Raw genomic sequence first — 22,562 nt, 5'->3', positions numbered from 1 at the left:
GCCTCACTCAGGAATTCAGGTTTTACCTCTTAGGGCAGCAGGCAGCTAATAAAGAGGCACTAATAGCACAGAGCCATCAACAGCAGTATATCTACTAACCTGGAGTCTGCTGGACCTCGGTCCAGGTCCTTGCGACCTTGGACAAGTCATGTAACCTTCCCTGGATTCTCTTCACCATCTATAATATGGGCATAATGTTGCCTTCTCTGTAGGGCTGTTGCAACACCCAGTGAAACAGTTCGTGGGAGACTGCTGAGTGAACTGTAGAGTGTTCACCCCATCTCTGTAAATGCAAGGTGGTTAAAAGGATACAGGAAGTTTCAGTCACACGTGTATGTAAGGCAACATGACTGAGGGAATCTGAGGTGAACTCTCCATGTTGAAATCCGAGGTGAACTCTCCACGTTGAGAGCTGTGTGTGTGTGTGTGTGTGTGTTTTGCGTAGGGGCTGTCTTCCCTGCAAGGAAGATGAGAGGAGCAGGCCTTGGGGATAGAGAAAATGATTATGCCTATGTGGTTTATTGTTATTTTGCATTTTATAGGTATTTACTTTTTCAGATTATGGATCACAAATTTCTTTCTATCCTTAGGCAGACTGTGAGGTTCTGAGGGGGAGAGGTTTGGGGAGTAGGTCAGACACAGGGGCTAGGGCTAGTCCTTGAGGGTGAGGGGAGGGCCTAGAGAAGCTGGGAAGCAGTGGGCTTGGCAGGAGAGGGGGTGACATATGTGGGGAGCCCTGGGGACCCAACCAGGCAAATGGCTGGCAGGGAGAGCAGACAGTGTTAACTCTTGCTGTGCCGCACTGCCTGACCCTTCTCTGCGAGTGGCTGGGGTTGAGGTGTTATTGTGTCAGCTGCTGGAGGTGTGTATGTTGGGTCACAGGGGCCAAGGCAGGCAGGAGAAGCCTGAGCAGGAGCTACTGTCACTTAGAAATGGCAGCTGTGAGTTAATGTGTCTTCATCTTGGTTTCCACATGGTCTCTGTCAGTCTGTCTTTCTGTCTCTACCTCTCTGTGCCTCTAGAAGGTGACAGCGGGTCTCCACTCTGGCTAACTACACAATCTGTCACTCTCTGCGCTGCCAGCCCAGCTGGAAGCCCCCCTTCTCAGCACCCAGCCCAAGCCCTCTGCCCCTGGCCCCCTAGGCCTTATCGCCTTTGTCTCTCAAGGCGGCCTCTCCTTTCTTCCTTTCTCTTCACTCACCTCAGAGCCCATCTCCAATCTCATTACAGCCTCAGCCTCCAACCACTGCACCCCCCAACCCCCATGCCCCTCCCTTCCCTCCCCCACCCATCTGTCTTCCCTGAAGCTCTCCTCTTTGTGTTGTCCCATCTGTCACCACCAGCACTGGGTCTACTCCCCTCCTGGCCACACCCGCCTGGCCTTTCTCCCCTTGGGCTCAGTTCCCTCTCCCACCCCTCCTCCTCCAGCCCTGCTGGGGACCCAACTTCCTCTGTTCCCTTTCACTATCTTGTTTTTTTCAGGCTGTCCCCTCTTACTTCTGGTTTTAGTTCTACTCCTCTAGTATCTGACTTGTGGGTTGGGGGAAGAGTGAGGACTCCAGGGTCCCAGCCCCTAAGCCCTGAGCAACCACTTAGTTGGGACAGAGGATGGTAATATTGGCTCACAGTTGCATCATCTCGGTGAATGACTTCTCCTAGGCCCCCTGAGATGACCCTCCACTCTTGCTCCATGTTTCCATTTGGGCTCAGGGCTTACACTGCCCTTCTGCACCACACGAGTGTGAGGCCGCCATACCTTGTTAAGTCTGAATTCATGAAAAATAAAAATTTATCCAGAAGCCCACTGGGACCCCTGGCCTCCCAAGCACTTCTGATTCTCCAGCACTTGTCTTTTCTTTTCTTTTTGGCTTTTTGAGACAGGGTTTCTCTGTGTTACAGCCCTGGATGCTCCTGGAACTCTCTGTAGACCAGGCTGGCCTCAAACTCACAGAGATCTGCCTGCCTCTGTCTCTCGAGTGCTGGGATTAAAGGCGTGCGCCACCACTGCCCAGTTTTTTTTTTTTTATTTCTTATTATTGCAGTCTTTTCTTCTATTTCTTTTTTGTCCTTCCTTTTCTCCTTCCTTCCTTCCATCTTCCTCCCTCCCTCCTCCTTCTCTCACCTTCCCTCCTTCCTTCCTTTTCCTCTTTATTTCTTTTGAGGAAATGATGTCATATTTATCAAATCTCTACTGTTCCTGGGCTAGGGACAATAGTGTCCCTTTCTAGAGTTGATCCTTGTGCTATCTTGAGAGTTGATGAGTTGATTATTTTTTTTGAAGTGGTCCTTTCCTGGAGGAACTTAGGGAAAAGAAAGAGGAGGCTAGAACTCTGGTTGCTCCTTCACAGGACCAGACAGCCAGTGTGAGAGAGCAGCCCATTGTCAAAGACTACACTCTAGAGAGAACACTGGAGCCCAGAGAGGGGCAATATCCCTCCCAGTGTCACACAAGCACCAAAAACTCTGGTCCTGAGCTCTTCCCACCACACGAGACTCCTCTTCACTGACCTTTGCCTGAAGCATCCTGCTGTCCTCTGAACTTGGGTAGAACCTGGCTAAGTCTGATCTAGTATGGAGCATACACAGCTTTGCTGGGTTAGCTTGTGCCACATTCCTTCTCTCCATCTAAACTTTGGGATCTTAAAGAAAAGATACTGTATGTGTGTCTTATGCTTTTACCTTGCAGGAACAAAGGGCTTCCCCTGTAGTCATGCTCAGTAAATGCTTAGTACTGCTACGGCTGTTGGCAGAAGACATGTTCTTGTCTCACCTCAGTCTCTCCTTTATTGGATGTTCCTATGTAAGCAGCATCACTCCTCCAGGCTAGATTCCCCCATTTATCAAATCAAATGAGAGAGCCTCTGGACATGGTGGCACATGCCTGTATTTCCAGCAGTCAAGATAATGAGGCAGGAGTAAGGGAGTCTGAGGCTAACCTGGCTTCCCAGAAAGACTCTGTCTCAGAAAAAAAATGCACACAATTTCTAAGGTCTTAGAAATTGTAAGTCTCTGGATGTAGAGAGTATGGGAAAAAGCAGTGGGGAAGAGGAAGATGACACATGTGTATGAAAATGCCATAACAAAAACTCACAGTTTTGTATGCTAACTTGAAAGAAAAGAGGGCAGGGCTGGAGAGGTGTCTCCGCAGTTAAGAGCACTGTCTGCTCTTCCAGAGGACCAGGGTTCAATTCCCAGCACCCACACAGTAGCTCACAACTGCCTGTAACTCCTGTTCCAGGGCAGGCAAAACACCAATGTACATAAAATACAAATAAATGAATTTTTAAAAGAAGAGTAAAAAAAAAAAAAGGTTGGCTGTGGCACACTCCTTAAATTCTACCACTCAAAGGGCAGAGGCAGGAGGATCTCTGTGAGTTTGAAGTCAGCAAGTGCCAGGCTAACTGGGACTACATAGTGAAACCCTACCTCAAAATTAATTAATTTCCCTCAAAGGCACAAAGTTCTATTGAGTAAGGTACAGAGCACCAGAATACAGATTAAAAAAAAAAAAATCTTGGACCAAAGAGATGACTTAGCAAATAAAAGTGCTTGCCATGTAAGCCTGACAACCCTTTGATTCCTGGGTCTCAAGATAGGAAAGAACTGACTCCCCAAAGTTGTCCTCTGACCACACATCCTATGGCACACAGACACACACAGAGACACACACACACACAGACACACAGACACACAGACACACAGACACACAGACAGACACACACACACACACACACACACACACACGTAAATACCTCTTCCTAGAACGTACCTTTGGGCAGCAACCACGACATTAAAAGAGAAAGCAGTAATCCCGTTTATTCAAATAGACTGGTGAAGACACCAGCTGGAGGAAGCCTCCTGATACTGTGTCACAGAGGGTACTCAGCCTGGTATCAAGGCATAGGGGGTCATTCATTCAACATTCTACCTGGGCTGGAAGAGAAGGGCCGATATGAACTGACAAGAGTAGGGCAAGAGAGAGGCCCTTGGGAAGGGAGAGGGGCTAGAAAATGACACATTGCAGAAGGCACGGGCCTGTCTAGGGGAACAAAGGAAAACTAAGGGATTACAAAGTACTGTGGCCCTAAGATGTTGCAGGCCAGCTGGTCTTCAGGGGCACAAAGGTACCTCTTGTGGGGCCACCACACTGCTCTGAGAGAGGGAGAGTGTCTGGGAGTCCCTGAAGGTCAGTCTCAGAAGCTATGCTCCCTCCATGGAGCGTGGCCTCTGCAAAGACCATGGGGAACTGGGTTCTACTGTTGTTGGCATGGGGGGCAGGGGCTGATGTATAGGGAGTGGTGCAACACGGGCCAAGACAGCACTGGGGAGACACAGATGAGACTCTGTATTCCTCCCTACAACAGGAAGCATCTTTTCCTCTTCTTTTTCACACATCCCAATCCCTTGACTCTGCCCAAGCCTCTGTTTCGCTTCTCTGTTTAGCCCCCTCTCTGGTACTCAGCCATGTCCCCGCTTCCTGAAGCTGCCAGCAGGATGAGGGAGTTTACTGCTCTGTCCGCTGGGAGACCTGTTGGCCAAGTGAGGCATGGAGCCGGCCCAGCCGATGGCGGCAGCTGTGCTCAGCTCCCACCAGCGCCAGCACAGCGCACAGCTTATCCAGCTCCAACTGGGGGCTGGCAGGGGGGCAGCAGGGTATATTTCCTATCTCAGAACCCTAAACATGCCTCCTCCAGGGAGCCTGGAGAGAAACCTGGAGAAAAATCATCTCCTCTCTACAGGATTCTCAAAAAGGTAAACAGCTCAACCAAGAACAGTGTCTGAACTGTGAAGACAACCAGTTTTCCATCTCCGCGGGTCTTTAGGTATGTGTGAGCAATAGCCTTCTGGCCAGCAACAAGGACAGAAAGCCCACTTAGGCTCCCACCCCTGCTGGCTCCCTTCTCCCACCCTCGGCTGACTCAGCCACGGCCCACGATCACTTGCAGCTCTGCTCTGCTCTACAATTTGGCCTCCATGAGGACTCGGGGAGTTTTGTCTCCATGAGCTCAGGTTCTTTCTGAAGCAGTCCCCAAATGACTCTTGTGTTGAGCTACAAAAAGCCCACCACTACTGGAGGGACATCCAAGAACCTTCTGGTGTGGCCCCAGCCTCACCCACTGCTTCTCCTCATGGTTCAGGCACACTGAGTGCTCTTACCACTTCCCAATCGCATACCTTTGCTGGTGGTGGAGTCTCAACCCTGACCCAGTCACTTCTTCTGCCCGGCATCCCATCCCATCTGCAGCAAATCACAAGGCTCTGTTTGCTACACTAAATATTACACCCGGGTGTGAGTCTGCCGTGTCTCTCACTCCAACCCTGAGCTCCTCCAGGCTAAGGGTTGCATCTTCTTCAACTCTGTACCTGCTCAGAGTGAATGAGTAGAAACTGCTAATAGTCTTCTAAGAGGGGCTCTGGGGCTGTCAGAGCCCTTCTTCACTTCTCCTGAGTTTTAACAGTATCTTACTTCTGGTGAGCAAGGCAGCACACACTGTGTTCCAGCCCAGGGTCACTGAACATGGTGACCTGGGAAGAATACAAAGCAACAAGTACAAATTGTATGGGATAATTTTAATGAAATTTGCTATTTATATATTTACAAAAAAAAGAAAAAGATAAAAGAAAAAAACCCCAACAAAAATAGATATTACAGTTTAATAATAAAAAGTACAACTGAGCACTGTGGGCTAGAGGTGGGATACCCACCTAACAGCATGCCCACCTTAACATGTCATCTGGGGACCCGGGGAAATGACAGTGAGAAAGACACAGCTGGCTCAGCCAGAGAGAACCCATTCTTCTCTCCAAGGGTTCGGGCGGGTGGTTTGACCCTGATGCTCAATCCTTCACATCGTTCTTCCTGGTCCAGCAGGTGGCTGGGTACGGGGGTGAGGGTAGGGTGACAGTGGGATCAGAGAGAGGTACAGGATGCAAAGATAAGAGGTATCCCAAGAAAAGGCAGATGAGGGTGGGCAACTGGGGAGTTAAAACAGGAGCAGGAAGCTTTTATCGTAATTCCTGGTATTAGAGAAGGAGGAACACATAGGAAAGGGAAGCGGGGAAGGGGAGGCAGCTGTCCACCTCTCCCTGTCTCCCCTCACAGTCATCCATGTGTCAATCCCAGTCTAAGACAGACCCAGAGACAGTCCAGTGAAAATTAGTGCTTTGTTCCTAGTGGAACAACTGATCTAGGAAATGAAGTCCAAAGCTGGCAGGGAGAGCTGGAGTCCTCTTCAGTAAGACACGGCTCCTGGCTCTCGGGGAGCAACGAAAAGGACATCGGCTTTGGCATTGATGCAGTAAGTGACGATGAGAGAGAAGATGAGGATGCCGAAGCCCACGGTCAGGGTGATAAACTGCAAGGGTGAAGGCGTGAGCGGGAGAGAAAAGAGTTCTCAGATGCCACAGTCTAAGGGAACTCAGGAGGAAACAACACGAGAATTCTGGCAGTAGACTCAAGTACCAAGAGCAGGGAACAACCACGGGCAGCATCCTCCCAATGAGCAGACTGGGCTCACCTTAGGTGAACAGAGCACCTGTCTATGTTTTTTTGTTTTTTTTTTTTTCTGAGACAGGGTTTCTCTGTGGCTTTGGAGGTTGTCCTGGAACTCGCTCTTGTAGACCAGGCTGGTCTCGAACTCACAGAGATCCACCTGCCTCTGCCTCCCGAGTGCTGGGATTAAAGGCGTGAGCCACCACCGCCCAGTTGTGTTCTTTGTTTAAGTGAAGTGAAGGTAGGTAGGACCTAAGACTTTGGTCCTCTGGCATTATACTTATGCTCATGACTTACTTATAACAGGGGCTCAATAACTATTCTACTGACTCCGCCCAGCTGTGCTATAAAGTAAATGCTAGGCAAGAGTGGGAGGTACAGAAGACCTTCTTAGACCCAAACAAGACTTTCCTAAATAGGTACGCATTCCAACTATCAGCACAGAGAGGCCTCCTAATGGGTAGCAATGCAGATCAGGCACAGGGTGGCACTGGTTTTGCTGTAAATCTGGGGCAAATGAGAAACAGCAGAAAGGAACCTAACAGAACTGAGACAAGAGGTAGAGAAAAGACCCCAACGGAACTCTGCCACCTCCCTCCAGTCCAGTCTCACCTCAAGTTCTTTGCTGGCAACTAGGAATATCCGAGCTTGGATGTCTTTCCAGCGGCTCTCGGCCCATGTAGAATACTCTGTGGAGCCCCACTGACTCAGTTCAAAGGCAGGGGACAAGGCCCTGGCCAGCCGTACTGTGGAGCGCACACACCGAGGGAGCCGCTCTGTCTTGTTGGAATTCAAAGGGCCTTGTACCCATGAGTAATCATACAGCTGCAGGAGAAGGCGGGCTGAGGGGACATTCTTCTCACTTGCTACCCGTGTCCCTGTTAGCACCAAATTCCAGCCAACTTCACCCCACAGGTGGCCCAATTTCACTCAGGCTACCGCTTCCTCAGCACACAGGTTCACAGGACCCTATCCCTCAGCCTTTCCTTGCCAGTCCCCACATCTGCCCTGCAGATTCCCAGCTCTCCCAAGGGAAAGAGGCCCCAGGGCACCTCCCACACCCCACTGCCACTCACAGCCTTGCTCTCATTTGGGACTTTACTTGGATCCTGGCACTGCTCTCGGGTGAGGTTGGTCACCTTGCCAGTCAGGTTTGCCAAGGCATACTGTACAACGTAAGTCGTGTTGGTAGGGCTGGTGACAGCGATGTAATGTTGAAGAGGTCCATCATCTGATTGCAGGCCAAAGGGAAACGAGGATTTTGAAGGTGAGGTCAAGGTGGGCAGAACCAGAAAGAACCCAGAATTGGCAGGAGCCAGAAGAGAGAAGGTTAAGAGAAAAGGGCCCAATAAACACCAAGAAAAAGAAAGGAAAACCAGGAGAAAAAAAGAAGAGAGGGGAAAAAAAGAGTAAAGATTAAAGTAAAAATGATGCCTTTCTCCCTATATTTTGTCATGCAGGGATTCCCCCCTTCTCACAGCAGATGCTTACCCAAATAGGACCTTAGGTCCTGTCTGAGGATAGACTGAAACCATGAGTTGTTGGCTCTAACCAGGAACCCATAGAGCAGACGTGTAACCTAGGATTGGAACACAGAGAAGAAAAAAAAAAAAAAAAATGATGTGACTTGCAGCAAGACCAGAGAAACAATGAGCAGAGATCAGTTATACCTGGGCTGGGAGACAGTGGCCAATTCACAAGGATGTAGATGAAGCCTACTCAAGAACTCTTGAGGGAATCATCCTTGTAGGCATGAACAGACATGCTAAACTCCAAAGTTTAGAAAGCTGGCAAGGACCATAGAGAAGGGGAGTGGCCTGTGTTAACAGAAACAGACAGGACTAGGGGCCCATCTTTTCTTACTGTTTGGGGATCAGCCTGAATCGAGTCACTGAAGTTGGTTCCTCCTGCAAGCTCATACAATGCTCGTGCCAGCACTGTGGCCACATTCGCCAGTGCCTGCAGCAGGTGAGGAGAAGGGCTGGATGGCTCACCTGTCTCGCAGAGGTTCACTTGTACCATTTCTGTTGTATTTCCCATGCTCCCACCCAGTCCAGGTCAGTACTACCTTCGCAGTGTCTGTCACAAAGTTCAGATCCTCTTCTGGGCTCTGCCGCTCAGGATAGGTCACGTTAATGTTCTCAGCAGTGTCATAAATGCTCTGGTAATACCTGCCAGAAAAGTCAGTATGAGCCCTGGCTATATGAAGCCAGGTCCTGGGCCCTTTCCTATCAAAATGTCCTTATGTGGGAACTTGCTGTCTTAGGTTTCATCATCCAGTAGGAAATGAGAGAGAAAATTAGGCTCCACTATTAAAGAGATATTAGAAATGGGGAAGTAGGAATGACAGTGAGGTAAACCAATTTGAATCCTCTGCTGCTAGACAAAGTATAAAAAATAAGCCAGCCCTAAGCACTGGACACACAGGAGGCTGGTTAGCTTTTCAGAGAACTACTGCCCTGTATGAGTGTTTCCACGAATGCTCACAGTGACAGAGGGCAAGCTGTTGGTGCTAGCTAAGATCAGAGACGCTTACAGACACACACTTTGGATCAGATCACTGTGATGATCCCTGTGAGCTCCAAGGAAACAAATTTTTTGTTTGTTTGTTTTTTGTTTGTTTTTCGAGATGGGGTTTCTCTGTGTATCCTGGCACTCACTCTGTAGACCAGGCTGGCCTCGAACTCACAGAGATCTGCCTGCCTCGCCTCCCGAGTGCTGGGAATAAAGGCGTGCGCCACCAATGCCAGGCCCAAGGAAACAAATTTTAAAGAGCACCCTTAGCCTTCCTACTCAAATGCCTGTTATGCAGGAATAAATTGCTGCCCTATGCAGAGCCAAGACAGCCACATAATCAAGTGAATTATTTCTTACCCCAAAGTACCACACACACACACACCACACCATACCATACACACAAAAGAAAGAAAGAAAGAAAGAAAGAAAGAAAGAAAGAAAGAAAGAGAGGAAGAAAGAAAGAAAGAGAAGAGAGAGATTTGAAAAGCTGATAGTAATCTAGATCTGTCACCCCCTGTGAGTAAGAAAGGATCTTTGCTCAGATCAGAGAATCAAAGTTTAAACACTTTTATTTAAAACCTTATTTGATTCTAGTGAGGCTAGAGTTAGAGCCATTTAGCCTGAGTGAGAATCCCGTTATCCCTGGCCTCAAGTTAGGAGCATCATGAGAACCAAGAGAGGTAATATGGTGCCTTCTTATCTTCAGAGTCCCCTGGTGCACTAAGCCACAGGCACCTAACAACATGTTACATTTCAGAGTAAGAACACTGCTTGTGGACCCCAAACAGGACCACTCTTGTCCTCCACCTAAGGAAGCCCATTTTAACTTTCCATGCTTTAGCTTGAGATGATGCCCTTGGGAACTCAGATGCCAGGAAAGCCTGGGAAAAGTGCAGCCATAGCTAAGGATATAGCACTAGGAGTGCTAAGGGTTAAGGACCAGGTCCAGGCCTCCTGTGAATAGGTTACTCGGTGAAGAATCCAAACTTCCTAGAGTTTTTGGAGGAAGTGTATAGGGTGGGAGAAGACAGCAATCTTCCTCCCAGACTTCAGACTAGAGTGCCTCTGAAAACAAAGAAGGTGCAGGGCCCAGTGACTTACCGGTTATGGAAGGAACCAGAGTGGTCAGCCAGTACCACACCAGAGATGTTTCGAGCCCGAAGAAATCGTTGTAGAGATGATGGTGGAAGGGCCTGTGACTGATTCTGTCTCCTGAGGACAACTTCAGGGACACCAGCACCACTCTTCTCCAGAGTGACCAGAAGGTCCTCCACCTGAGGAAGGAACAGAAGCAGACTGCTGGGAACGTGGAGGGAGTGGGAGCCTACGCTCTCGTAGATATATTCTTCAAACGCTCTGGAATCAAAACTGAATTTCCTATAGTTCCCATGGTTCTTTCTACAGTTAGGAAATTAGAGCACAAAGAGGCCTGTTTTATTTTATTTTTTTTTACATTTATAGGTAAGTTCTATCCTCGGGACTCTGCCTTATCCTCAGTGGATATTTCATGTGTCATTTGTCGTGCAGAAGTGGAGGGAGCCAATCAACAACAAAAACGCCAAATACATAATTCTGTAGGCGCTGCGGGAGTTCAGAGCGGGGGACAGAAAAGGCTGGAGCGGCAACAAGAGAAAAGCAGGCACATGGCTGCACTTGGCAGGGAGTAAGGGCCACGAGTAAGCATGAACAAAGAGGAGGGCAGAGGCAAGAGCGACGGCTCAGTGGTTAAGAGCACTCGTTGCTTTTGCAGAGGACCCAGTACACCATCAGTACCAAGATGGTGGTTCATAATCATCTGTAATTCCAATCCTAGGGGCTCTGCCCGACCTCCTTGAGCACACACACACATATGGCATATTTATACAGGCAAATACGCATACATATAAAATTAATCTATGTCCAATCCCCCGCCCCAATAAAGTGGAGGGCAATATGGGCAGGAGCCTGATGCAGGCCAGACTCTGGCCGACAGCCTTGACAACTGGGTCCGTGAGACAGCAAGAATAGAACAGGAGGAGCAAGTCACACCAGGTGGCAGGTGTACACCTTTAATCCCAGCACTTGGGAGGCAGAGGCAGACAAATCTGAGTTTAAGGGCAACCTGGTCTACAAAGTGAGTTTTAGGACAGACAGCCAGGGCCACACAGAGAAACCCTGTCTTGAAAAAGAAACAAAAACAGAAACAAAAAAAGAAAGGAAGAAAGGGAAGCAAAGAAGAAGAAGAAGGAGAAGGAGAAGAAGAAGAAGAAGAAGAAGAAGAAGAAGAAGAAGAAGAAGAAGAAGAAGAAGAAGAAGAAGAAGAAGAAAAAGAAGAAGTCACTCACCTGTCAGCAGTATTTAGGAGCTGAATGATCAGAGAGAACTACCTATTCCAGGAATCCAATGAGATACCACTGTGTTTATGATGCTTTTCACAAAGCAGTGGTGTTCATCTTTAGTCAACAATTAATTTTATCCTTTCTCTTATCTGTTGGGTTACCTGGTTCTTCACAGATTCATTTTTCTGAGACATGGGATCTGTGTGCATCCAGAGATCTAGTGAAGTTCTTAAGGCCACCTGGGAAGGATAAAGAGCAACATGTCTGATCTGTCTCCTGCTGTGACCCTTGTCAGGGGATGGGTAGTGTCTGCAGAGCAAGGTGTTTAAGTTCAAGAAAGAGGTGGAGGGTAGAGGCTCACACCTGTCCCAGCTCCACAAATGAGTCAATGTTCTCTAGCCGCACAGGAAACTTGCCGTTCTCCATGTCATAGACCATCCTTGAGCTGCCAATGTAGTCAAAAGTTTCCTGAGGGGTGGAGATAGGAGAGATTCCCAAGGGATAGGGCAGTCTGAGGTCAACAGAGCGGGTTGCTATCTTGGGTCATCTCAGCCGATAGTCATCTTACAGCCATGTGATCTACCACCCCCCATATCTTCCCAGTTGTCTCTCACATGTATGCATCATGGGGTTTTTTTGAGCCTAGATGTGGGGAAAGCAGCCTTTGTAAAGGCTCAAAGCAAACACCAGCTGTTACACAGTTGCTTCTTGACTCACCCCTATCCCCACAGCTCTGGCTGCTGTTACCTTACACTTAAGCCAGGCTGAAGCACCACAGGGATTGGGACAGTAAACATGAAAGGAAGCCTCAAACAGATTTTGTTAATGGGAGAAGGAAAGCGACACATCAATTCAGGAAATATAAGCTCCCTAAAACAGAGAGACATATGCAGAAACTCTGACTAACAGCTCAGGTCAGCAATTCCTCTCCCACCGTTACCATCCCCTTCCTCCTTGTCATCCTGCCCCAGGGAAGAAGCCCTTACCCCCTGGAAGAAGACAAACATCACATTGCGGGGTAGGGTGGCCACATCGGATGCCTTGTGCAAAGCTTCAGCTGCAGCCAGCTGAGTGACATAGGAGGCTACAGCACTTTCTGCCCCTGGGGCCACATTCCAGAAAAAGGACCGGCTATCCAGCTGAAATAGCAGAAAACAAGATAGGGTGCTGTACTTTAAAACTGGACCATTAGAGCCAAGCCAAGCTCCTTCTCTTTGGAGCAAGTACTAGGACCACGGAGTCCAACAGCCCAGCTCCCTCTCCACTTAAGGCTCCCCAATGTGTTCACTCTAAAATCAGATACATCCAGAGAGCCCTGCCCATGCTGCACAGGGGCAACACTCACCCGGGTGGCAGCAACCACAACCCTGTCATCGGGTTCTAATGCCCCAGATGTATTTATAGGCTTCAGCATGCTCCATACGTTGTAGTCGGATAAGGGGTCACAGACGATTTCTGAGTAGGACACCAAACAATGAGAGATCACAGGACTAAGGGAGAGGGTAGGATAGAGACGGCCTTCAAGGCTGTTTAGACCCAGGCCTCGCAAACTCCAGAGACCGTTTTCTCCACCTTCAACAGCTCTGGCTCCCTGCCTCTTCTCCTCGGGATTCTCCCATCCAGTGCCTGCTGCCTGGGCCCGTTCTTCCCTCCCTGGCTGGGTCCACCACCTTCACCACAGTCCACCTGCTCGACGTGGCTCTGCCTACCTGGGTTGATGCTGAAGGTGCTCTGGATGAAGCTGCGCCGCATGCAGGTGGCGGTGCTGATGACGGCATGCATGTGTGAGAAGAGCTGCATGGCACACAGTGGGAATCTTGGTGCAGAGCCGTTCTGAGCCAGATTGTGATCTTGATAGCACTGGAGAGGAGATGGACCCCACTGAGACAGCTAGCTGTGGAGGTCCTCTCTCGCTTTCCAGGAAGGGGAAGGCCCAGCTCCATTCTTAAGCCACTCCCTTTTGGGAGACATAAGTCCCCAAGCTACAGGTGTCCTGGGATAACCATATAAGGTCAAAGAAAAAAATTCCTCAATCAGTACAAATAGCATGGACTCAACAGATTGGCTGGAGCAGACAAACTTATCCAATTCTAACAGGTGTGGTCCAAGCTTCAGTCATCACTGGGTCTTGCTACACAGTTTACAAAGGCCCCAAACTCATAATCCTCTTTCAGCTTCCCAAGCAATGACAGTACAGGTGTGTGCTACTGTGCCTGGCTTCAGCCACTGTTCAGAGTGACCTGAAATTAGGAGCACTGGCTAGAAATAAAGAATAAAAATTCACAGCAGCTTGACCAGCAACTCATTTTGTTATTGTAAAGACAAATCTCTTAGCTTCTCTTATCTTAGAATGAAGACACCACACTAGACAGAACCAGGATATATTAGACCTGTAAACAACTGATCTGGCTGGGTGGTAGTGGCGCACGCCTTTAATCCCAGCACTTGGCAGGCAGAAGCAGGTGAATCTCTATGAGTTTGAGGCCAGCCTGGTCTACAGAGTGAGTTCCAGGACAGCCAGGACTACACAGAGAAACCCTGTCTCAAAAAAAAAAAAAGGAAGAAAGGAAGGAAGGAAGGAGGGAGGGAGGAGGGAGGAGGAGGGAGGGAGGGAGGGAGGGAAAACTGATCTGAGATAAGAGTGTTTGCTGTGCAAACATGAAGAGCTATGTTCCAATCCTAGGACCCATGTAAAAAGCTAGACATGGCTGAGCACCTGTAACCCCAGTGATGTTGGGAGAAAAGACAAGAGGACTGCAGGTGCTTGCTGGCTGCCAGCCTAGGTTCAGGTTTCCTGTCTCAAGGGAGTCAGGTGGAGAATGAGAGAACAGGATATCTGATGTCCTCCTCTGGCCTTTACATTATGTCCTCATGTAAACACATGTGCATACATACATATCACAGACAGAGAGAGAGACAGAGAGAGAGTGCGCCTCAGGGATTTACTGAACTCAACCTCTCAAATCCTAGTTCAATGCTCCCTGTTTTTGTTTTGATCTTTATCAGACAAGGTCTCACCGCGTTGGCCAGGCTGGCCTATTCTTGCCTGTGCCTGGGATTAAGCATGAGGCATCATGCCTGATTCCAGTGTTCTTTTTATGTGGCTCTTTTGGTTTTGGTTTTGTTTTATTCTGAGGCAGGGTTTCTCTGTGTAGCCCTGGCTGTCCTTGAACTCCTTCTGTAGACCAGGCTGGCTTTGACCTCAAGAGAGCTGCCTGCCTCTGCCTCCCGAGTGCAGGGATTAAAGGCATGTGCCACCATTGCCAGCTTTTTATCTGGTTCTTAATCACGGCTGAACACCTTGCTTCATATTCTTCTTCCATGGATTTCTGCCCAGTCTAAAACCTTTCATTGCTATAATATCAGACAGGGAAAAAAAGGTAGAGGGAAGTGTCAAGACACTAAACTTTTCACTTCTTGCTCTGTTTGTGAGACAAGAGCTTACTATGTAGCCCTGGTTGGTCTAGAACTCGCTTTGTATCTGCCTCTTGAATGCTGGGACTCGGGCATGGCTTGATCAAACTCCCTGGTTGTTTTCAGGAGCCATCTTTCAAGGTGTACACTAGCAGAACAAGCTTCCCTCCAAACAGGACAGGAACATGAAAATAATCCTCTTTCTCCCTGGGACTGCTAGAAGCTGGCAGAGTCAGTACCTGCTTGATGACCTTGGTCTCGTTCTCATCTTCAAGAAGAAAGATGGGAAAACTAAAGTCTTCATAAGCCAAGCCATTGCCCAGTTCATTCCACAATGTCTGTTTGCAGTGAGCAAACTCTGACCCATAGGAGTTGGAGTAAATACCTGAAGGAAGGAAGCAGGAAGGGGTGTAGGGAACAGTTTATTGAGATACCAAGTATTTAGGGACCAGAGAAGGTTAGGATACCATAGGGCTACAAGTACAAAAAGAGGCAATCATGAATCTATCATCAGCCCCACTAGAATAGATACAGGTATCAGGGAACCCTAGGCTGGCAGAGTAGGCATCTGAGCATGTGACAAAAAGGAATGACGGCAGAGGACGAGGGAAAGACGATGAAGTGGGGTGGGGGTGGAGGGAAGGGACTGGGGAGGGGTCAGTTGTGCACGGCCCACACAGACCTATGGCTCTGCCCCTAAAACCTGACATGGGTACAACAACCAGCTTTGTATAATAGAAGAGTTTCGTGATCTTTTGAGGCTCTTACCGAACCCATCATTTGGGCACTGCACACTAGGAGAGAAGCTTGAAGTTGAGTTGGGCTTGGCTAGAGTCACTGCAAGACCAGCAATTCTGCTTGTTCTCCCCTTCAGCTTTTCCATCACAGCCCTGCAACAGAGAAGGCCACGAAAGAAGACAGGAAGGCATCAGACAGATTAGTACTCAGGATGGAAACAACTGGAGTTAGGGACTCAGAACCACCAACTCACTTCTCTTTTGGGGCTTAACTTCTGAGTCTGGACTATGGTCCACCCTGAGTTCAGGATCTCCTTTACCTTGTCCCTAAGTGATTTTGGACACTGTTCCTTCTCCCCCTAAGGTCTAATTTTGAGATCAATAGGATGATTCCTTTATATAATATAATATATATTATATTTATATAATATAAACCCTGCTTTCTATCCCATACCAGACTAGAGCGATGGGAGTTTCCATTCATCAGTACAAGGACCAAATTTTTCTTTCTCTAGACACAGTCTCAGGAAGACACATGAAGCTCTTACCTGTTAAAGAGCTTGCCCTCCAGTAGAACCATGTAAGGGGGGTTGGGGCCATCTGTCAACACCCACTGCAGGTCCTCTTCTCTCTCCACTACGTGGAGAACCCCTGTATCCCCACTAATAGAAGCTGTCGGGACAGAATGGGTCAAATTAAAGCTCCCACAGTTGTTAACTCTGCAGATTTTTCTCTTTAAACAGGGTCTCACTATGTAACCCTGGCTGACCTGAACTGACTGTGTAGACCAGGCTGGCCTTGAATTTGCAGTGATCCTCCTGCCTCTGCTTCTGAGTGCTGTGATTCAAGGCCACCACATCCAGCTTCTGCAGATCTTTTATCTCTAAAGACGTCACAAAATATTAGGATAAACACTGCCACGTCTACACTTGAAGAGCTGAACTACCCCAGCTCCATTTGAATGGGGAAAAGTAGAGCAGAAGCCCAAGAGGACTCATTAGAAGTCTTTCTGAATTTTTTTTTTTTTTAAGTTTGAACTTAGGTCATTAGGATTGTATAGCAAGCACTTTTACCGTTTGAGTCATCTTGCTGGCCTTTATAGCGCTTTTTATTAGATGCTGGAAAGGCTCTGCAATTTTCACTTTTTTTCCCCCAAAATCTTTTTTTTAAGTTTTATATATTTATTATATATGCATGTATGCCAGAAGAGAGCACCAGATCTCATTACAGATGGTTGTGAGCCACCATGTGGTTGCTGGGAAATGAACTCAGGACCTTTGGAAAAGCAGCCAGTGCTCTTAACCACTGTACCATATCTCCAGCACTTTTTTTGTACAATTCTAACAAGCCCACTTAACTATATACACAAAATTCTAAAATACTAGACATTCAAGTTTCAAAATCCGAATTTTCCACCAGAAAATGCCAGACTCTCCATTTCCAGCTCAGACTTCTAGCTTTGATCTTGCTTGAAAAGATATAGATTTCGCCGCCTCAATAGCTTTCTTGGGCAGCCATCCTCCAGCCTCCTTCGGGAATGACTTTATTTACTCCTAGCCAGTTTTAGGTGATTTTAATCTAGAGCTCCAAGCTCTCTAGAACAGAGCTTCCCAGTTGATAGGCCTGGGATGGATTGAAGACAGGCTGATAATCACTGGCTCCTTCCTGGGAACCCAGGATTTCAAAAGACCCTCAATTGTCCAACAAGAGTAGACTCTTCATTTACCCAAGATGACCTATAAATAATACCCATTTTTATAGGTATAAGGATGCTAAGTCTGGTATTTCTATACATCTCATGATGTGACAAAGACTGGGAAGCACCGTTTCAGAGGATGGATGGTCCACAGTCCAAGATGTCTAGAATTTGACATGATATCCCAAGTCTCTAGGGATCCATATAGTGACATCTTAAAGGAGACTGGATGTGCTATTCAAGAGTTAATTTAGCCCCACCCCTCAACACTGCTGTGGAGTAGACCTACAATGAAAGTCTTCTTTGCTTTGTTTTTTTTGTCACTAGGGACTGAGTCAGAGGCCCCGTGGACAATACTTACACTACCAGTGAACTGTACCCCCAGTCACTGTAATTTTAGGAAATATAAGTGTTTGCATCTTCTCTCAGTGGGGCCTAGATATATGTATTCTTCTAAAATTACCATATGTCATTCTTGGCTATAGGCAGTCCGACATAAGAACTATACTTCTAGACACAGCACTGAAATATTTGCAACTGGCAGAAGACTGAAAACAATCAACTACTTCCCAATTGATAACCAAACAGAACTCTTCTCCCAGGACATCTAACAAAAAGTAAATGCAGTGGAAGGGTCTACAACATCTTGCCTATGGCTTATATATAATAAATCCTTAGCAGGATCGTGTCCATGGTAACAATAAAACATGGAGAATAGCAGAGTCAGGGACAGCTTTAGTTAAGATCCAGACACTCAGGAAGGTTTTAAGTAAAACAGTAGAAAGAAGAAAATAGTACTTGCTAAAGCTCTTAAAACATGAGAAAAACAAAAGCTAGTGTAGTAAATTAAGAATAAATAAATAAAGGTAACCAGCTCTAGTGGGGGCAGGGAAGAGACAAACTGTGTGATTCTAGACTCCAGAAACCTGGATTCCAATCCAGGTCCTAACTGGTGATTGCATAGTTTTAAGCAATGTGTTTGCTTTCTCTGGACCTTCAGAAAGGAACAGTTTTCTTATCCCTATTCATCTTATGCAGTGGAGCTGGAGGAAAACAAAAAGTTACATGTAGCTCTCTTTGAACACTTTAAGGATCCAACAGAAGTAGGTCATAGTAACCATAAAATCAAATATGGAGCTCAAATGTTCTCCTCAGTCTCATTATGCTCCCAACCCTAATTAAAAAGGGTGTTGGCTGTGAAGGAATGGACAGATGTGATGAAGCAAGACTCAGAAACAAGTAGGTTGAAAAGGAAACCAGATCCTAATGAGGAAATGGCCAGAGTCCGGCCCCTCCCTCTTTTCTCTGCACTAGCTTTGGCTTTATCTCCAGAGGCTACTGCCTTGCTTCCCACAGGACTGCAAGAAAAACATGTAACATAATGATTCATCTCCAAAGGACAGTTTTCAGAGCCCAGCTTCAGGAGGATGGGGTCCCTGCAGTCAGGCTCTGACAAGTCAAGGAGTCTGATCTCAGCCTACCCAGGATCTAGTTCTCCTTCATCCACAGCTCAGATAAGAAACCAAATCCAACAAAAACCTTAAGGCTGTCTGTAACCAATGAATCCACTTGCAGTGTTTCCTGTGTGGGGGACATGGGACTATTCGCTTGTAGTATAGCTCACGGAAGTATAGACAGAAAAGTATTAACTACTTCCCTGGGCAAATTCCTTACATTCCAGTAACTGAGTTTCTTTCTACCAAGACAGATGGTTTCTGGACCACATAATACTGTTTGATACTTTATTCCACATCAACAACAGACATTTATTTAAAAAGTCTTTGAAACAGGAAATGGAGGACCAGGCCTACAATGTCAGCATTAGGAAGCCTAAGGCAAGGAGATCACAAGTTCAAGACCAGTCTGGGTTATATAATGAGATCCTGTCTTAAAAAACATAAAAAGGAAAAAAAGATACTTTTACTTTCAGCTTTGCATATCATTACTTCAGCCACTATTAAAAGGATAAACTAAAATTTAGAAGTGATCAATTTTATGATAAAGCCAAGATCAGACCCTGCTTATCTGTAAAATGATATCCTGACAGAGCTACTGTTCTTGGAAGACTAAATCTGATGATAATAGATAGCTTAAGCAGAAAACAAGCTGTGATTTTTAATTTTTTTTTTTTAGTATGTATAGTACTCAGAGACTGAATTCAGGGCCTTGTACATATAGGCACATGCTCTACCACTGAGTTACACTTCCAGCAACTTATACAGTGTTGAGAGCGATAGTGCTGTCATGATATTCTGCGTTGGAACACATTTACAAAGTACAAGGATAAGTCCAAATACTTCATTTATTTCTCTTACAACTATTTATTTGATGGATGGGATTGGCAATAGGGTCTCTAGTTCAGGCTGGCTTTAGCAACCGACCTCCTGGGTGTTGTGATCATAGCCGTGCTACTATATATAATTCATATGGTGCTAGGGACTAAAGTCAGGACTTTGGATTTGCTAGGAAAGCACTCTACTGACTACTTAAACCCCAGCCCTTACTTGGCATTTGTGTGTACGTGTGTGCAGATGCCTGATAGCAGACAACATCAGCTATCTGTCCAGTCTTCTATCTTGTTTGTGAAAGGATCTCTTTGTTGTTTTTCTGCTGTACACAACAGACTACCTGGCCTGTGAGTTTCCATAGACTCTCTGTCTTTGCATCCAGTCTCTCTATAGGAGTGCTAGGGTTATAAACAGTCACATTACAACTCTAGTTTTTTGTTTTTTTTTTTTTTAAATGTGGGTTCTAGAGATTCAAATTCAGATTGCCATGCATACCCGACAGCTTTTCTTTGACCCACTGAGCCGTGTCTGCAGCCCTTAGTTGTCATTAAAAAACAGAACAAATAAAAACAAATATTTTTAAAAACTATTCATGTGCATGAGCGTTTCGCCTGCATGCATGTATGTGCTCAGTGCCCGCAGAGGTTAGAAGCATCATCAGACCTCCTGGAACAGGAGTAATGGACAGTTGAGAGTCACCATGTGAGTACTGGGAACCAAAAACCAGCCTACTGCAAGAGCAACAAGTGCTCTTAATCACTGAACCATCTCTACAGTCCCCCTGCTTAGCATTTGTAATGCCTTTTCTTCAACTAGTTTACTGCCCTTGAAGAAGCTGAGTGGGGGGGCTTGTTGGGGATACTAGCTTGAGGGTAGGGATTCAAACAACAGTATCAAAAATAACAACTGAAAGCTTAGACAAATAGTGGTACATGTTTGCAGTCCCAGAAGCCTAAAGCCAGACTGGGGTATACAGCAAGGTTCTGTTCAAATGAAAAAAAGAAAAAAAGCCATTTGGGTTAAAAAAAAAAAAAAAAAAAGATCACTCAGAGTGCCAGAGTGATGATTAGATTCCATAGAATGTGAGATTTCTTTTTACTTAGACAACTGTATGGTAAGAGAGTTAAGAGTCACACCAGGATTCAGATCCTAGCATGATTTCTTACTATCATGATGATGCTGGGGAAGAGAAGCAATTCTTTTAAGTTTTAGTTCCACAGTTTGTACAATGTTAACAACAAGGATTGTTGCAGAGGTAAAAGTAAAATGCACATATTAAAACAGCATTTACTAAATTTTAGCTCTTATTATCTTGCCTGGTTTGACAGATGATAATCACTTCCTATACACACACACACACTTTAATTTGAATGCCAAGATTCTTAAGCAGGACACGAGTATTTCTGAGTATCCAGGATACACACTGAATTATTAATGGCCACAAATACAAATCCCAAGTTCAACTTACACTGGCAGCCAATCTGATGAGTGGCATTGAGCAGGCGGACACAAGGAGCTGTTCTATTTAAGGGGATGTAGATTTTCCTCTCCACTGAGTTTCCCCGACACAATCCTGACCAGAAGATAAACAATATTAGCAAAAAGGGAAAGGTATTCGGTATTAGCGTCTATCATAATTAGCTTGATTCATGGTTTAGGTAAATCATTCACTAGTCATATTGTCTAACATGGGATTAATGATCATTGTTTTCACTTCTTTAGCCATATTATTGGAACATAACTGTTGTATAAGTATTTAGCTATGTATCTTAGGAAGTTATTAAACTCCATGAAGATCAATTAACAATAAAGCTAAAATATAATTTGTCAAAAGAAAAGCCTTTGAAAAAGCATCTAGCTGTATGGGTAAATACTTCTGCTTTTCTATTTTGTATGTATATTACTAATTAGTTAGAAAAATACTTCTGGTCTAAGAATATAGATTACCAAAACAAACAAAGAAAAGCATTCAACAACAAAACCCAGCTAAGAATCTGAACAGACCTAGGAGAAACCTTATGCCACACACCTGTTAGGTGAATCAAACACCTGATCATTTGTGTGCACACCTAGAGTATGGGGCAGCTACAGTTTCTCCCTTGAAGATGGTCAAAAACAGTGTGAAGTAGGGGAGATACAGTCATGGGTATAAACAGAAATGATTGCATTTTAGGGCTTAACTAAAAAGCCATATACATATAAGGAAACACAGCTCTGCTTAATTTCTTAGTTGAACATACTAGAAAGAATTACAGATGTGTGAGTGAGTGTAATTCACAATTGCAAAATTAGTAAATATTAGATTTTAAAAAATGAAAATATTCATCTACATTAAATGTCTAAAATTCCTTGAATCATTACTTCCCTCCTAGCAGTTTAAAGCGGCCAAGGCCACGTTAGCCTCACTTTAGAAAATAAAGAAAATAAGGGACACACTATTAGTGTAGAACACTGACAGGAGGAAATGAGCGCTCTCTCTCTTTCTCTCTCTCTCTCTGTCTCTGTCTCTCTGTCTCTCTCTCTCTTTTCCAGTGTTGCAGAAGCGCCCACAAGACAAGACTTTTGGTCTCAAAATTACTAAACCAGCGAAGGGAGGTTGAGCTTTTTACACCTGTCCCTTTTGACTGTGGGTGGGGTGGCTGGGGCTTTAAAGAAAACGGGGCATGCGAATAAGGAAGAAGAGAATCAGGTTGGAAACCCAAAAAGGGGTTGGAGAGAACTAAGGGAAACGACGTGCCTCGGGAGGTAAGAAATGAAGGTCCAGGCCAAGGGGGAACTTATGTCATGGGAACGAAAGACAAGAAGGATTTACAGGGCGGGGGGGACAGAGGGGCAAAGGGAACCAGAAGGGCGACAACGCCTGCACTTGCGATGGGCCGATCGGGACGGTTCTCCTTACGGAGCGGAGCTCCGGGGTGGGGTGGCCTCACCTGCCAGTATCACGGAAAAAGACAGAAGGAGAAGAAGACCCCGACTTCCTGGGTCAGGCCCAGAGCCGCCCCTAGTTGTAGCCATCTTGCCTCTCCGCTGAGCGGAAGCCTCGGGCCCCTTCCAGCCTCGTATCGGCCTCTCTAGGCTTCCGCTGGCACCGTCTCTGTG

General features: G+C 46.3%; 1 protein-coding gene across 1 annotated transcript; it reads right to left on the bottom strand.

The window, feature by feature from the left end:
* Positions 1-5,637: 5,637 nt before the first annotated feature.
* Positions 5,638-22,558, bottom strand: Ncstn (nicastrin). The gene is made up of 17 exons (XM_027418961.2): positions 22,394-22,558; positions 20,932-21,036; positions 16,028-16,151; positions 15,511-15,632; positions 14,982-15,127; positions 13,038-13,188; positions 12,674-12,783; positions 12,315-12,467; positions 11,692-11,796; positions 11,490-11,567; positions 10,112-10,284; positions 8,562-8,664; positions 8,357-8,452; positions 7,985-8,072; positions 7,570-7,724; positions 7,106-7,318; positions 5,638-6,356 (listed from the first exon to the last, which is right to left on the bottom strand). The coding sequence occupies exons 1-17, from the start codon at positions 22,476-22,478 to the stop codon at positions 6,234-6,236; spliced, it is 2,130 nt and encodes a 709-aa protein (XP_027274762.1). The 5' UTR covers positions 22,479-22,558; the 3' UTR covers positions 5,638-6,233.
* Positions 22,559-22,562: the final 4 nt, after the last annotated feature.

The sequence above is a fragment of the Cricetulus griseus genome, chromosome 5 (genome assembly GCF_003668045.3).
Source record: "Cricetulus griseus strain 17A/GY chromosome 5, alternate assembly CriGri-PICRH-1.0, whole genome shotgun sequence".
NCBI classification, from domain to species: domain Eukaryota; kingdom Metazoa; phylum Chordata; class Mammalia; order Rodentia; family Cricetidae; genus Cricetulus; species Cricetulus griseus.
This window is presented reverse-complemented; position numbering and strand designations above follow the sequence as displayed.